The 16,026-nt window shown below is 43.6% G+C and overlaps 1 protein-coding gene across 11 annotated transcripts in view; it reads right to left on the bottom strand.

Annotated features, from left to right (window-relative positions):
* The window catches only part of PUM2 (pumilio RNA binding family member 2), a 72,197-nt gene extending 62,061 nt beyond the window's left edge, over positions 1 to 10,136 (bottom strand). For 5 of the 11 annotated variants that reach the window (XM_079297912.1, XM_079297911.1, XM_079297913.1 and 2 more), the window contains exon 1: positions 3,130 to 3,148. Coding sequence is in view for 3 of the 11 variants with exons in the window: in XM_079297917.1 (XP_079154043.1) it covers positions 3,130 to 3,210 (81 nt within the window). In the remaining 8 variants the exon portion in view is untranslated. Of the gene's footprint in view, positions 1 to 3,129; positions 3,226 to 3,374; positions 3,638 to 3,823; positions 3,948 to 9,994 lie in introns of those variants that run through there. The other 6 variants (XM_079297910.1, XM_079297916.1, XM_079297909.1 and 3 more) reach the window with 6 other exon arrangements.
* Between the last annotated feature and the right edge of the window lie 5,890 nt (positions 10,137 to 16,026).

Here is a 16,026-nt window from a genome sequence, read left to right as displayed (position 1 = left end):
AGCAAAAATATGAACATACAGGTCTGACATGACTCCACTTATGTCCACTAGGATTTACATACTGGAAGCATTATAAGGAAAGATAGACAACCACACCTATAACCTGTAACCAAGACTTTTGCCAACATCTTAATGAAGAAAATTAAAAATAATCACAGCTACAAAACATACACCAGATGACTTAATCCAAGGTACACAAATATTTGTTGCCAAAAAATAAGCCTGCCTAGAAAGGCTGCAGATGTGTTTTTAGCATAGCTTGCAGAGGACAGATCATGTAATCACTCAAGTTTAGCACCAAAATGGATGCATATACAGAGAACTGGCAAAAAAGTCAAACATGGATTATTACTGACATACTTTTGCCATGGAGGTCTGCATTTCTTTCTTAACTCCTAAGATGGTTGTCATAACCTCCTCAGTACTGCTCTTAAATAACCATGTTTAGAAAAAGTATCTGTTAAGCAATAATGAAATATAATCTTTAGAAATAAGTGGTCCTTATTTGTAAGCTAAACATTTCACATATCAACTCTTGCCTACTATTCTAAAAGCCACAGCAGGTACTCTGAGTGGGATCCAAACTAAATCTTGCTGTAAAGTTTCAGCGTGCAAGCCATTGCACAAATTTTATACAACTTGTTTGGAATGACACTGGAACAGCTAAAATGGAACCCTTTACATGTTTTGATGTAATTTAAAATGCTTTTCCACTATATGACTATGAAGTGCCTCCAACTTCATTACTACCAACATTACACAACTGGTATTATTTGTTACAGGAGCTTTTAAAGGAAAGATTTCTTTCCTCATTCCCAAGACAAAGGCCTGGGCACTGGCTTATGTAGAATAAGCAAGTTAACAGCAATGTTATGGGTGGGGAAATCCCAATTAAATGAGGCAAACACTTTCATCTAAATTACTTGATGAGAAGAAAGATTGATAACTCTCTTACATACCTACACTTGATACACGCAATGAGAAGCATTTGTACATCATGTCTACTGTTTTATGTTGTTTCCTCTGTAGAGTTTCTATCAAACTTTTTAATAAGAAAATACAATGTACTCATGCTCATTTTACAGAAGATCTCAACACAAAATTTAACGTTAAACAACAGACAGTAAATTTTCATATAATACCACATTTTAAAAAAGAAAGCAGGAAGACATACAAGCAGAAATTCAAGTCCTCTACTGGATTACTTGCCTGTGTATAAAAACTAATAATAATTATTAGGGGCTAATAATTTTGGGATTTTGGAAACCATTGTACAAAGAAAAAGATAAAATTATCAAGTAGAGTGCTTCTAGAATGCTGATTATTCAGTGCACACTCAAATATCACTAAATCAAGGAGAGTGTGCAATATCTAAAAGTGAATTAGAAAGTGCTGTTTAAAAATCAGAAGTAGTTCATAGTATTCAGCAAGCTGATATTCTGTTAACACACTTGCCCTAAACATCTGCAACATCTGGAGCACTGAGAACATTGCAGAGAAATACCCAAGGAAAACAGCTACATAAAGCCTTTAGTGTACTCCACAATACAGTGTGAGATTTAATATAAACTGTCATAACAAGAGGCACCTTCTTATAAAAAGACAGACAAGCCCAGCTCTTTCAGCCAACTGCTTGCACTATTGGCTCGATCAAGATACCAGATACAATTACAGTGGCCTCAGCACTGTGCCAACATCCCTAACACAGAAGATTCAGTACTACACAGTGATACTACAGGAAATAAATAATACCAAATCCTTCTTACTAATGCAGAAAAATAGTATTCAATTAACATGGACTTTCCTATGAGCAACATTCACATAAACTGCAGAATGTGCATTATCAAGCAGTTTCGCACATGCATTTGCCTACTAACCACTCTGCTGGGCCAAATTCCAAATTTTCAACTCTGAACACCTCAGAAAAAACTGTCAGGTGATCTGGTGTCATTTCCACATATATAACCCAAACTACACCACCACTAAATTAGCATTTCCCTTTTTATTTGAGTTTCCTTCTCCCACTTCCCTAGCATATTTATATTCGCGTTGACACAGAGTTGTTGAGCAAAGTAGGCAACATTTCCCTCAGCTTCTCAACAAAACTGGGACTGTTGTTAACATCTGGTTTTAAACATAGACGTGACTAAATATAACAAAAAAACTATGCTTTATGTGTAAAAATGGTAACATGGCATAGTAATTATATTTCGAATACACTCATACCCCACATACCTGAAGAGCTACACCATGAGCTCATTGAAACTACGAGGGCCTGACCTCTCAGTGGAGATGCAACAAAGAGAAAGGAAAATAAGCCTCAAAAGATTTTGTTAACGTGTAGTATATCAGGCGGATTAAGAGTTTTACTGATTCTCATTGCTCATATACACCTAAATGCTCAGAAAAAAGAAAGCCGAAATCAGGTGATAAGAACCTCTTTATCACATACCAAACACGCTGCACGTTTTGGTATTAAGCCATCTTAGTACAAACTGTAAACCAGAAGAATATAAACCCTCCCAAAAATATTAATTTTTTCTCAAGGAAATAAGAGTCTGGCCTTAGGAAATAAGCAAAAGAAAACAATGCCGAAACAAAAACCAAAAATCTTTACCCAATAACTACCCCGGAGATTAACCCCAAACTGTTCGCTGTACGCGCGATCCACTCAGGACAGGAGGCATTTTCCTCAACTTTTTGTTATTGTGGTCTGCACAGGCACGTTTGAAGCAAAACCAAACCATATCGCTTCATTGTGTGCTACCAGCTACCAAAGGCATCTGGCCTTCTCGCTCCACGCTCAGGAAGCGGTTATTATCTTTAAGAGCACTGAAAAAATACCACAAGTTTTTCGTACGCTCGAACAAAGCCCGTGTGATCCCAGGCACGCAATGGCCCGTGGGGTCCGAGCGCCGCCCCCGTCTCGCTTCCCCCGAGCCCATTGTAGCCCCGGCTGTGCCCGCCTCCGCCTGCCCCGGCCCCGCCGCTCTCCGGGCACCAGCCCGGCCCCGCACACCCCGCCGGGCCGGGCTCGGCTCCCCCGAGCCCCTCCGAGCGCACAATGCCGCCCCTCCCTCGCTCGCTCCGCGGCGCCGCCGCCCCTCACGGCGCTCACTCCGTCCCCACCTCGGCGCCGCTGCCGGGCGGACACAAAGGCGGCGAGGCCGCCGCGCAGGCCCCGCGCCGCCCGGTGACCTGCCACAACATGGCCCCCTCCTCCTCCTCCTCCTCCTCCTCCTCCTCCCTCTCCCCTCCCTCGGCGCGCAGCCGAGCCCGCAGACAAAAGGGGGCTGGAGGAAGGGGGGCCCGCCCGCCCGCTCCGCCCGCCCGCGGCCTTCCCAGCGCGGCGCCGGCCCCCCGGGGGTACTCACGGGCTGGCTGGCGGCGATGGAGCCGGAGCGGCCGCTGGGACACGCCTGCCCGCCCGCCGGCCCCTTCCTCCTCCTCCTCCTCCTGCCGCTCCCGCTGGGCGCCGCTCCTTCCTGCCTGCCCTCCCGCCCGCCTGGCGCTCACAACAACATGGCGCGGAGGGACAGGGACAGCGAGAGCGCGGCTGCACCTCCCCGGCCGCTCCCCCCGGCCGCCGCCGCCGCTCGGCCCCGCCGCCCCTGCCCGCCCCGGCCCCGCCGCGCCTGCGCGCCCGGCCCGGCCCGCGGGGAGGCGGAGGGAGGAGCGGCGGCCCCCGGCCCCTTCCGCCGCGCATGCGCCGCGCGCCGCCCTCGGCGCGGCCCCGCGGGGGGCGGTGTGCCCGTCCGTGTCCTTCCCGCACGGGACGGGGCTGCCGGTGGCTCGGTGTGTGTGTGTGCTCACGCTCATTTACCGTGTCCACTGGGCTCCCTGTGCGAGAAAGGCAAGGAGAGACTGGAGAGGGTCCAGCAGAAGCCACAAAGACGGTGTAGGGTCAGGAGCATCTCCCGTATGTGAAGACACTGTGGGAGCTGGGCCTGTTCAGTCAAGAGAAAACAGAGAGGGGATTTCAATAATGCATATAACAATGTAAAAGGCAGGTGCCAAGAGGATCATAGAATTTGCTGAGTTGGAAGGGACCCATAAGGAACAAGCAGTCCAACTCGTGGCCCTGCACAGGGCATCCCAAGAGTCACACCATATCCCTTAAAACCTTGTCCAAGCTCTTCTTGAGCTCTCTTAGGCTTGGTGCTGTGACCACTGTCAGCCTGTTCCACTGTCCAACCAAGCACTGGGTGAAAAACCTTTCCTGATGTGTAACCTAAACATCCCCTGACACTGCTTCGGGCCACTCCCTTGGATCCTGTCACTGTCCCCAGAGAAGCGATTGCCCCTTGCCCCTCCACTTCCCCTCATGAGGATGTTGAGGACTGAAATGAAGTCTCCTCTCAGCTTCCTCCAGCCTGAAGTGCCTGGCTGCTGCCAGACTTCTAAGGGGTGCCCAGTGACAGGGGCAGTGGCAATGAGCTAAAACACAAGAAGCTCCATCTCAGCATGAGGAAGAAATTTACACTGAGGGTGGCAGAGCACGGGAAAAGGCTGCCCTGGGAGGTCGTGGAATCTTCATCTCCAGAGACATTCCAAACCCACCTGGTCACATTCCTGTGACCCTGCCTTGGCTGGGGCTGGGCTAGATGATCTCCAGAGGTCCCTTCCAGCCCTAACAATTCTGTGATTTTAGGCCTTTTGGGAGGTGGTGGGAGGTGGTGCCCACCTGAGGGCCTGAGATACAAAGGGGAGGCAAGGCCTGTTTGAGGGGTCCCCAGTGTTCCCTGGTGACTCCTGAGATCCCCACACCCAGCACCACCCATGGGATATGCCATTTACATGTGTGCTACACCAAACAAAAATGCATCTCAGCAGTTATTAATTTATGAGTTAACTGCTGTGGCTAATAATTATTGTGTGCTGATTTTGGGCAAAGAGCCAATTTTTCCCTTCCCCTGAGAAACTCGAAGATGGGATCACTGCTACAAGAGGGTGTTGCTGTTATAAATACAGTTCCAGTGCTGCGTCTTGATAACCTCACTCAATATGAGCAAAAATTCTGCATCTTCAGCAGCCCCTAAAAATCAGAAGGATCTCTGCACGTCAGTGACATTTCAAAACACACATTTCCCAAGAAAATGCCCTATTTTGCCTTTTTACCCGTCCTTCAAGAGCCTGGTTAGAGAGTGCTCTGTTGCAGGAGGCAGTGACAGATGCCATGTGGGGATCAAACCTTCAGACAAAAGCTGGCTGTGGGTGCTGTGGGCACTGCAGTCGCTGCTGCCCACCCCCTGATGTGCGGGCAGGAGAGTCAGACCCTGCCTGCCGCAGTGACTCCAGGCCAGCTGGGCTGCAGGAATAGCACCTGTGCCGGTGCTGCTGCTGGCACAGCACTCGTGTGGATGAGATGTCTGTGACTACCAACTGTGTTCTTAAAAATAGAGATGTCTCAAAGGAGAAAATCCTCACTGTTTTTAGTATTTATAGACATGGCTAAGAACATAAAAGTTCCCAGCTCCTGATAAAGATAGAAACATTTCTGCAAGAACTGAAAATGATTTCTTGAGCCTAATACTAGTCAGCTAAATAGTCAGATGTCGGCAGCCTGCTGCCATTCATGTGGCTAATCTCTTTGATCTCCAGTGTCCCATCCCACTGCCACCTGGGGCTGTCTCCAGGGAGGCTGCAGGGTTGAAAAGCCAATTCCTGTGCTTACTGGGGAGGGAAGGCTCTAAGTTACAGTCTCCAAGCCAGCCCTTCCCTTCGTGCAGACCAGCTGGAACTGAAGGAAACCCTGTTATGCTCTTGGCATCCTGCACACTTACAGCAGCTGGTCTACATTACACCAACTCTCCAGCTCTCACCCTTCTAGGGACCCTGCTTTTCCTCAATAATTCTAATCAGTGTTTGTATAAAGCATCAAATCTGCACAAAGAACTCAACATGCATTTGATAAGCATAAGCTTGTATGATTTCCACATCAGTGTACTTCTTAGTGTGCTTTTTCTCAGAAAAACCCAACCTGATCATGAAACAGAAAATGTTTCAGTGCAATCGGTTTGAGATCTGATCTGATAAATACAATTATTTAATTCTTTTCTGAAGTATTTTTCTTAATAAAATAATAAAACAATTCCACCACCGCACATCTCACAATTTGATAATGGCACTAAAGTTTTTGACTCCTGCTAAAATAGTTGGAAAAATGCCTTTTCCTCTTACCCTTGTTCTTCGTGGAAACTTTAAAAATACTTAATGCTTTAGATAGTTTTACTTGATATCAGTCCATTACAAAATGTTTTTCCTAGCTATTCCTCTTTTTAAGGATGTGTTAACAGCTGACTGGGCTCTGCTTGCACTCCAGACGTTTCAGATAAACTCCTTTAACAGTTATACTTTGTTTTCTCTGTGAATAAGTATCCTCAGTGAAAAATACTAAACAAATACACAGTTTACAGTTTAAGACAGTAGCCAAGGATATGGAAAGCCTGGATGCCTTTGCCTTCCTCCACAGTCTTCCTCTGACACCTTGGGTAAGGCACTTAAGTGAGGAGCACTCACAGAAACTGAAAGCTGCAACTCTAACCACCTCCACTCAGCTAGTGCATAATCATGAAGAGGTCTACATTCTCTAGAGCCACAAACTTCAGGACCTAAAACTATGGACATAAACAGAATTTATCCTGTGCCAGGATACTCATGTCCCTCAGCAGTTTTGACAAACAGTGCTGTTGGATCTATGAGGGTTGCAACCTGTATTAATTAACACAAAATTATTCCTCCATGAAAATGAAACAGATAGGTGTGGTTGATGCTCTCAAACCATCTCCATAAAAAATGAAGGTCCCTGCAAAATCTTGCACTCTTTTAAAATAAAGAGTGTGTGACGTCCTTCACTCCCAGGATGGGGGAGCACCCAGATTTGATTCCTTTGCTCAAGATTTACAGGCATAGCTTGGAGAGAGTCCCCAAAATCAGCAGCCTACTTTGGCTGCCCTCTGCTGCAGCTGGGCTGTTCTGCAGGAAGAAGTCAGTATGTTTGTCTCAGATATTCTGCTTAATGACTTTGCTGGCCTAGCATTCAGAGAAACCTAGGACTCTTTGGGTTGGAAGGGATTTGATGACACTCTAGTCTAAACCCAAATCTAACTATCCCTCATCTAATCCCCAGTCTAGCTGTCATTCTGCAGCTTAAGAGGGGCAGTCATGGATGTGTGAACCTCTGAGTTCTCTGAAACAACAGCTGGAGTTAACTACCTACACCTTCACTGAGGGACAGCCCTGCAGCACAGGAGCCATTGGAGCCAAGTCCAGGGCCTTGGAATGGTGGTTTATATCCTTAGCATGCCCCTTGTGTGCTGCATCTTGGTGAAAGATGCTGCCCTGGATGTACTTTCATGCATTTGCAGCAGCAGATCCCATTCTGAAGTTAACTGTCCCACATCACCATGCGTACCACACCCAATGCATTGGGTTCTGCATTCCATTTTGTCAAGAGACTTAAAATTAATTAACAAAATCAATGAGTCTGAAATGCTACAGTCACTACACATGCTGCTAGATGCATGCTGTAGGAATTTGTTTGTATTTCATTATTTAGCTGGCATAATACATAGGAGAGTTTACTGCAGTTAGAACTCTGTTCCAATAAGCCAATCCTCCCCCTTGGCTAATCTGTTCCCAGAGCCTCAGAAAAACAGGTTTAGGAGCTGCAGACTCTTTTCACAGTGGGACTCTCCCATTCATGCATCCTTTTGCCCCACCATTGCTTCACAAGCACAGCCTTTCCCTGCCATAGCCATTTGTGTGATAAGTCAGGGCTGATCTGTTCTATTGCTTTTGCCCACTACCCTGTTCATTAACTCAGTCTCTGCAGCTTCTCCTTGTACAGCCTTCCTTCACAGCCTGCCTGAACCCTCTCTTCTGTTATGGAAATATTTGACCCACATTATGCAACTGCATCCATTTCCAGTTTTAATATTTAAAATTACGTTTTAAGCTTTTTATCCCACATGTGAGAATAACTTGGAAGAGTTACTTATCCTTCAAACTTCCCATCTAACACAAAAATGGTACAAAAAGGCCTTCCCCTAGTACTATGTTCATAAACCCAATTGACAACAGCCAGCCTCTCAGTATGCTGAAAAGGCCAATCTGCTCTATTCCTCAAAATTGTGGTATTATTTCCATTTGTTTCCCCCTATCTGCATGTGCACCTGTAAATTTCTTCAAGGAAGGCTCTGTATTCTGGGTTTTTTACAGACTAGATAGCAACTGGATAACATACTGAGCTAGTGCACATGAGTTCAGCACCAACAGAAAATTCAGAAGTATATTATAGTAAATTTCGTCACTAATCCCATTTTTGAATGACTCATTACTATACTACTGTTCTAAAATACTGACTTGCCGTGCTGTTGCATACGTGGTCATTGCTCCTGTAGACATTATCAGCAAGATAATAATTCTGCAAGAAAAAGAGCAAGATGTTTAAAGGAAATGCATGAGAGGAGGTGTCAGTGAGTGGAGTGTACAGTCCTGCAGCACAGATCATCATGAACTTGTCCCAAGAAAGAAATATCCCTCCTGGAAATGCTTTTCTAAGTAAGTCTGCTATAATGGTGGAGGAGGTGTCAGCTGAAGACTTGTTTCTCTTGCAGGATGGCTTTGGTCCCCGAGTCATTCATCCCCTCATAATTGGCTGAGGTCCGAGCAAACTTCATAAACAATCTCAGAGTCACAGCCACCAGAGACAACGAGAGTCACCAATGGCATCACCTCTCACACGGGAATGAAAGTGAGTAGCTGTGTAGAGCAAAGCCAGACATAATGCTAGCTGGTTTTTATATTCACATTCACTTTGCCAACAGAGTGGCATCAATGCTTATCTTTAGAAAAAAAAAAGCCTGCGTATCTCAATAGAAGTGTATTTTTCTTTCCAGTGGAGAATCAAGTTCTGGGAACTCTCCATGACAGAGGCAGGCTGTGACTGTAAGAGCTGAAGATTGCATATGATACTTAGTACAAAGAAGGAAAGCTCAAAGTTAATAATCTAATTAATTGTCACTCATTAAGCAGTAATAAGTAAACATTCTGATTTCTAAAAAAGGGAAAAAAGTTCAAAGAAATATCTGAGGCAATGGAAGCAAGCACAAGAACTCTGAATAAGAGGGATTTTTTTTTTGCACACTTAGAATGACATAATTCAGCCATATCAGAACAAAGAAGAGTGAGAAGAATGTGTTTTTTCCTCTCCTAGGGAAATACATTATAAGAATCCTAAGAACATATCCAGGGATGATTTTTTTATTTTTTACATAGTTTCACCAACTTGCATGAGCAAGAACTTCTCTGTGTCTTCAAAAATGAAAAGTGTTAGTGCAAAGATAAACTAGAAGAAAGATCTGCAAGAGTATTTTGACTTACATAATTTCATGTCAGGTTCATTGACACCCTTCTGCCTCTTGCTGTATCAAATGCTGATCCTCCCCATTGCCAAAGGTTCTTCTGAACCAGCAGCCTTGACACCAAGTGGACTTTGCTTAGGGTAACATTTGGACATCTGCAGTCATCTCTGCTCTTCTGGTGTAATCACTAGGCTATAATTTTTTCTTCTATCTTAACTGCACCTGCAGCTCGTCAGAATTTCCTGTTCTTATACATGTCAAGGGGCCCAACCAAAAGCAAGGAGATGACTGGACACGTCATTTAAATACCAAAATGGAGCACAGCTGTATTAGCTCAGAGCCAGTTCAGACCTCTGTTCTGACTCATCATTACAGTATGAGGACATAGCCAGTGGCCCCCATTTGCAGACAGAGAGCCCAAACCTCCTTCTGTGCCTGCATGCCTTCAGAGCAGCAAGGCACAGCACACTGAGCATAGAATACCAGACACAGGCTGAGGAAGGGAAATTCCTTCTTGCTTTCTGAGCACAAACAAAGTGGTTGAGCACTGTAATACTGAATAGTAGGTGCCAATGTTATGCACATATTACATAAATAATAACAGTGTATTCATACCTCTGGGGGCTTACCTTTAATTATATCTGCAGGTTTTACAGACTTCTAAAGTACTTTTCTTGTTTCTGATACATTCTTCTTCCTAGGCAGTTAGTCAAACACAGTACGAAACAAGAAACTCATTGAGCTGAAACAATGCGTTTTTAAATGTTGCAAAATTCAAGTTCTTTTTGTGAGCCAGCTCTCCCTCTCTTGCAGTACAGGACCCTTGTCTTCAGCTAATCTATTATCAGGGCCCAACAGCCGTTTGTGCATCTGCACCCCCAGTGCTGGGGTGGGGACCTAAGGGTGAGCCAGCATCTGGAGCAGAAAATGGAAAAGGCAGGGTGAAACGGAAGAGAATTGCTTTGTTTTCCTGTGGGATCTGCTGGGGGAGGAACCCACCGCCCAGCCAGCTATACCTTTGCTGCCTCTGTGACACTGGGAGCAAAGAGCTGTGCAAGTGGAAAGCAGAGATTAGCTCTTCAAATGGGAATAATCAATTCCCATTTCCCTGGCACAGGAAAAGTAGGCACAAGACCACACCCTGCAGCCCGTGGCTTGCTTTGCCTCCTGGCTTGAGCTGGCTTCAGACAGAAATCCAGTTGGGCTGGAAAACTTCTCTTGTAATGCATCCTGTTAATGGATTGCAAATCAGGAAGTTTATATGTGTAAATAAGATTGCCTTTCCACTCATTTTGGCTAAGGACTAAGAATTAGAGGGCATCATCTGTAGATGCATCCAATTTTCATTCAAGAGAACAATACTACTTAAGAGTGATTCCTGTAGAACAATACTACTTAAGAGTGATTCCTGTACATCCATGTTGCATCATGCTGGCTGCATCACTGACAAAGGTGATTAAGGAGCTATGATCTTTAGACCAGGAAGAGTCCTCCAAACCTTTTAGCACAGTTCTTTTCTTCATACAATCTCAAGTGAAAATTTACCAAGTGGAATGAAAACCTGGTTCCCATCTCCCACACATACTTCCCCTGGAAGACCAAGAAAAGATACTTAATCCATTTCACCCTTCCTTTTATTTATATCTATTTGTAGCTTTAACCAAAGCATACAGATGGGAGGAATTAGTCTCAACATATCACTCTCTTCCTAAGATCATTAGTTTTTCTGTTGGTAAAAATGCACAAGATGAAGTATTAGCTGGAAAATTCATGTTTGTTGCAACTTCATAAAGCACCAGCCAGAGATGTTAGTGCCATAACTTATGTGACTTTTCCAGGCAAACATTGGTTTTTCCTTTATATTTAACAAAGCCTAAGTGATGGTATAGTTAAACAGCATTAAAATTACCCCCTTGTCCTAGCTCTGTGAGAAGCTAGGCAGTAACTGGTATGGAGACTGGCTGAGCCCCCTTGACCTTGGCTAAACTTATGCCAGGAGATCAACTTCCCAGGGCTGGAAGCATGGACGGCCCAGAGCCCATGGCACGGCTTATAGCCACTCCACAAAGAAAGTGCTTTGGGCATGTAGGAGCAATCCCTGCTCTCTCCCTGACTGCAGGCTGAAGCACATCCCACCCCTGCGTGGGGAGCAGGGGAAGGGTGATCTGTCTGGCACGTGTTGACAGCAGCAGTGCCAGGCAGGGATAAGCGCCCAGCCCCACCCTGTGCTCCCGACTGCAGCCCAGGGAAAGCAAACAGGCGGAGGCAACTCTCAAAACTTTCACCAGCTGCTGCGAGCAGCGTTACCCTGTTTTCCTTCCTGGTGTTGTTGTGCTTTTCCTAGTCCCCTAGCTGTAGGGCAGGTCCTCTGCTGTGCCACACTAGCAAAGCTGGTGCTCCCCTCATTTTTGTGATGAAGAAGAGAGGCGGGTGGGCAAACAGCCTTTCAGTCCTCAGGGTTATTGGGAGGATGCTGTGGCAGCAGTGGGGTGGCTGGGGAAGGGCACTGCCTTCTGTGGGCCCCAAATGTCACTTCTGGTGCTAGGTTTTGTTCAAAAATAAGGATCAATTTTTGTGATGTTTTTAAGGAATCTAGTTTAGTACCTGCAGTTATTATGTCCCCTTTTCATCAGAGAAAACTGGAATTATTTGGGTCATTGTTATTATGATGTTTCTGACAGGGGTTGAAGAGAGGGAACTATTTTATTGCAGGATACTACCTAACAGAGTTAATATAGATTTACAGGTTAAGCTCTAAGCATGTGTTGTAAAACTTTATTTTAAAAACGATTAAACTATCTTGTGTTATTGAAGGTATATTGTGCATCTACTCAGAAATGTATGAATGCATTTCAGTGATTAAATAGAATTTTGCCATGTTTAAGTCTATTTTTAGGGGTTTTTTCATAGAAAGTTTTCATTAAAATGTTTATTTTTATTCTGGTAATGAAAGCATTCATTTGATAATGATTCTGCAAAGCAGACTTTGTATAGGACAAGATAATCTAATCTTGAATTAAATTTAATAAATAAATGAAAACTTAATTCCAACATTTTAAAGGAGTTCTTAAGAGTATAAACAAATGCAAATAAATTATTAAGGCTAATTTAAAGTATTGCTAGGGAAAGAAAACAGGACAGATTGTGTGTGTGTGTGTGTGTATGTATGTATATATATATATATATATACACACACAGACACACACATTGTATACATATATAGCTATAAACCCAGGAAGTACAGAATGAAGGAAGGTATTTGCATAATTTTCCTCAGCTGCTGAAAGAAGAAGTACCAATAGCACTTGATAGATTAACTTGACCTGTGCAAGCAGTGCTGGGATCAGTACTTTTCCTAACTTGTAATTAATTATTTTCAGCTAGTTTTATGTGGTTCTCATTTCAGTGTTTCATCTTACTCCATCAGTATCTTCTAGAGCAGCTAGTATCATAGAATCATAAAGGTTGGACCTCCAAGAACATCAAGTCCAACCTTTGCCCAAATATCACCAATCCAACTAAACCCTAGCACTAAGTGGCACAACCAGTCATTTTGTAAACACCACCAGGGACAGTGACTCCACCACTTCCCTCTGCAGATTATTCTAATTCTTAACCACCTTTTCAAAAAAAGGGTGAAAAAATTCTTCCTGATATCCAACATGAACCTTCCCTGGTGCAGCTTTAGGCCATTTCCTCTCATCCTCCACACTCTTTATTATCTTTCACAGTGGTGGCTAGATCGAGTTCTAGCTGAGCTTTCACCTTTCCAATTTTCTCTCTACATCACCCAATGACATCCTTGTATTCTTCCTGAGTTGCCTGCCCCTTCTTCCAAAGGTCATGAAATGTTTTTTTTTCTTTTTCCCTCCTGAGTTTCAGCAAAACCTCCCTATTCAGTCAGGCTGGTTTTCTTTCCCACTGACTCATCTTTTGGCACATAGGGACAGCCTGCTCCTGAGCCTTTTAAGATTTCCTTCTACCTGGACCCCACTGTTTTTAAGGGGTGCAGTATGGCACTAGCAGCTTCCTCTTGAACACAGCAAAATAACTAAACAAAATATTCAGTATCTTATTGGAAACATGGGATACCCAATACATTTTAATAAAGAATATCTACAAAACAAAAGAAAGACTTTCAAAGTTTTATAGTTGCAGAACCAGAATATGCTGAGCCCTTGCTGAGCAGGAACAGGGAGGCTCAAGCTGCAAGCTGTCTGCAGACCCAGACAGGGAGCACTAACTCAGCTCATGGTAAATTACTTGGTTTAGGATTCACTCTTAACCCCCCAACTTCAGATCCACTGTTGTAACATGACAGAGAAAGGCAGATACTCCAAATACAAGCAAGCTCAGTTTTAGTGATGATTCTTGTTGTGAAGCCTAGGGCTGTCCTGCATCCTCAGAAATGTCATTTCCACCCCACCATCCTACTCCCAGTAGCCCAAGCTGTTTTTTGTTTTGCTAGCTGCAGCTCACATTGGCATTTTTAAAATCCCAGCCAGCGCTCTGCTGCACAAGGAGCCCTGTTTTTCATGCCAGGGGCACTGTTGCCTTGGGGGCAACCACACACTGCTGGCTCCTGGGCACAACATGAAAGAAGCTGGTGGGTCCAGGCCATCTCCAGAGGGGTGGAGGCCCAAAGCTGCACTCTTTCAAGGCTCAGATGTGAGAAGAGCCAGGATGCACTGAGGATGGAGAGCCTTAGAGTCAAACACATGGCTGGGGCACCAGTTTCCCCGGCAGATACCTCTCAATGAACCCTCTTTCCTTTGTCTGTTTTCACACAGGACATCTGGAGTGTGTTGTCTCTCTGCCCTGATTTTTCTTCTGGGCTTGAGATGTATTTCAGAGCTCCACTTTCCTGGCCTTTATTTCTTCTCTGTTTGCAGTCAGGCATCCCTACTTATATGGCAAGCACAGGCATCAAGATCTGCCTGCAATTGCAGTTCAGATCTTGCATTTTGGAGGTGAGAATATTCAAGCTGAATTGGTGGGTTTCCATGTTCTTAAGTAGAGAAGACCATCACACCCATATTTTATATCCTGGATGAATTCCCTAACGTTTAGTACCTCTCATACAATTTGATGTTTGTTATTTAGTGCATTAAAAAAAAAAAAAAAAAAAAAAAAAAAAAATCTTGATCCCTGCACAATTTTGTAAGTATAATATTGGTGTCTACCTCCAAAGAAAGATATGGGCAATGGTTTTGGCCACTCCACCCTCAGATTACAGGTTATTTTTAATCCCATCCAGAGATTTGTAACTCTTTTCCAAGCGTGGGACAGGGAAACCAAGCCCATAACTATGTTCCAAATATCACTCCTGAGACCTAAAATTAAATATTGCTAAATATTTGCCCACAAGTTTTGCCTAGTTTTTACCACTGATGTTGACCTTTTCTTTAAATTAGTTTTCTCTTGTCCTCATAGCTACTCCTGAGATAAAAATAGCTATAAGGACATTAAGGAGAGTTTTCACTCACAACAATATAGCCTATTTGTGCTATCTTGATGTCGATGAATTAATAGTTACAGTATTACTGTAACTATTTTCAGCCAGGAATTAAAAATACCAACCCCAAATGCAGACTGAGCCATGTGGCATTATTGCTCAGGACCAGCAGATGGCAACCATCCATTGCAGTGTCAAAGTGAGAATTGTTCAGGTAGGGGATTTATTAAGTGGCAGCTTGAGCAGCAAAGCTCTGCTACTCCACACGAGGAGAAAGCAGAACTTGTATTTTTTATTCCTTCTTATACCTCTCCCTTTTGGAAGGGAGGAGTGAGTTGTCCTTTTACATACTCAGTTGTGACAAATTATAATTGTGTCAATTCATTTGACTAAAATATCTTATGGCAGCTCCTTACTGCTAATATCAGTCAAAAAAAGAACAAGACAATGGGAAAAAATCCAAAGCAATCAGACTGCCTTAGCTTCCACAGGAATAGCCTGAAGTTCTTATCATTATTAATTAGATTCCTTATTACTTTGGGTGGAAGCAGTTAGAACTGAGTAACAATGAATCTGGAATCGAAAATAGACTTCCCTCTAGGAATTTACTGAGGCTATTGACATGCCAGTTAATTAATTCTGGTTATATGAGGGGCCTTACAGAAATTTTTTTGACATGATCAAGTTTAAAGAAATTACGGGGTTTTTTTCACACAACATTAGATTAAAAGTTATTAATTTCTAGGAGCAAGTACAGTAAAGGTTTGAAAAAATCCCCTCCAAGAACCTTGCATTCACACTTCAGAACAGAAGTTCCTTCATTAAAACAGGAGGAGAGTTAGAGAAAGATATCTATAGCCTTACTAGAAGGATATTTAACTACCTGTAGTCATATGAAATTTTCCTTTAGCATTGATTTAAACTTATTTTGTGCCTTTGTTTTCAATAAGGATTGGTATACATAATACATATATTGATGCACACAAAAGTAGAGTGTCAGTAGTGCAGGAAAAGAAACCCAGACCTTTGAACCCTTGAAGCATTCCAGCCTCACTTTACAGTGTCATTTGCAATTTAAAGAAGAATACACTACAAATACTTAAACCAGACAAGAAGAACACTGTCACTTAGTAAAAACAAACCAAAATACTCTGCATTACTGGGATGTCTCCCTCCAAGTTCTCAACCACTTTGCAAACCATTAAC

The sequence above is a fragment of the Erithacus rubecula genome (assembly GCF_903797595.1).
Source record: "Erithacus rubecula genome assembly, chromosome: 2".
Classification (NCBI taxonomy): Eukaryota; Metazoa; Chordata; class Aves; order Passeriformes; family Muscicapidae; genus Erithacus; species Erithacus rubecula.
Note: the sequence above shows the minus strand (reverse complement) of the source record. Positions and strands in the feature narration are given on the sequence as shown.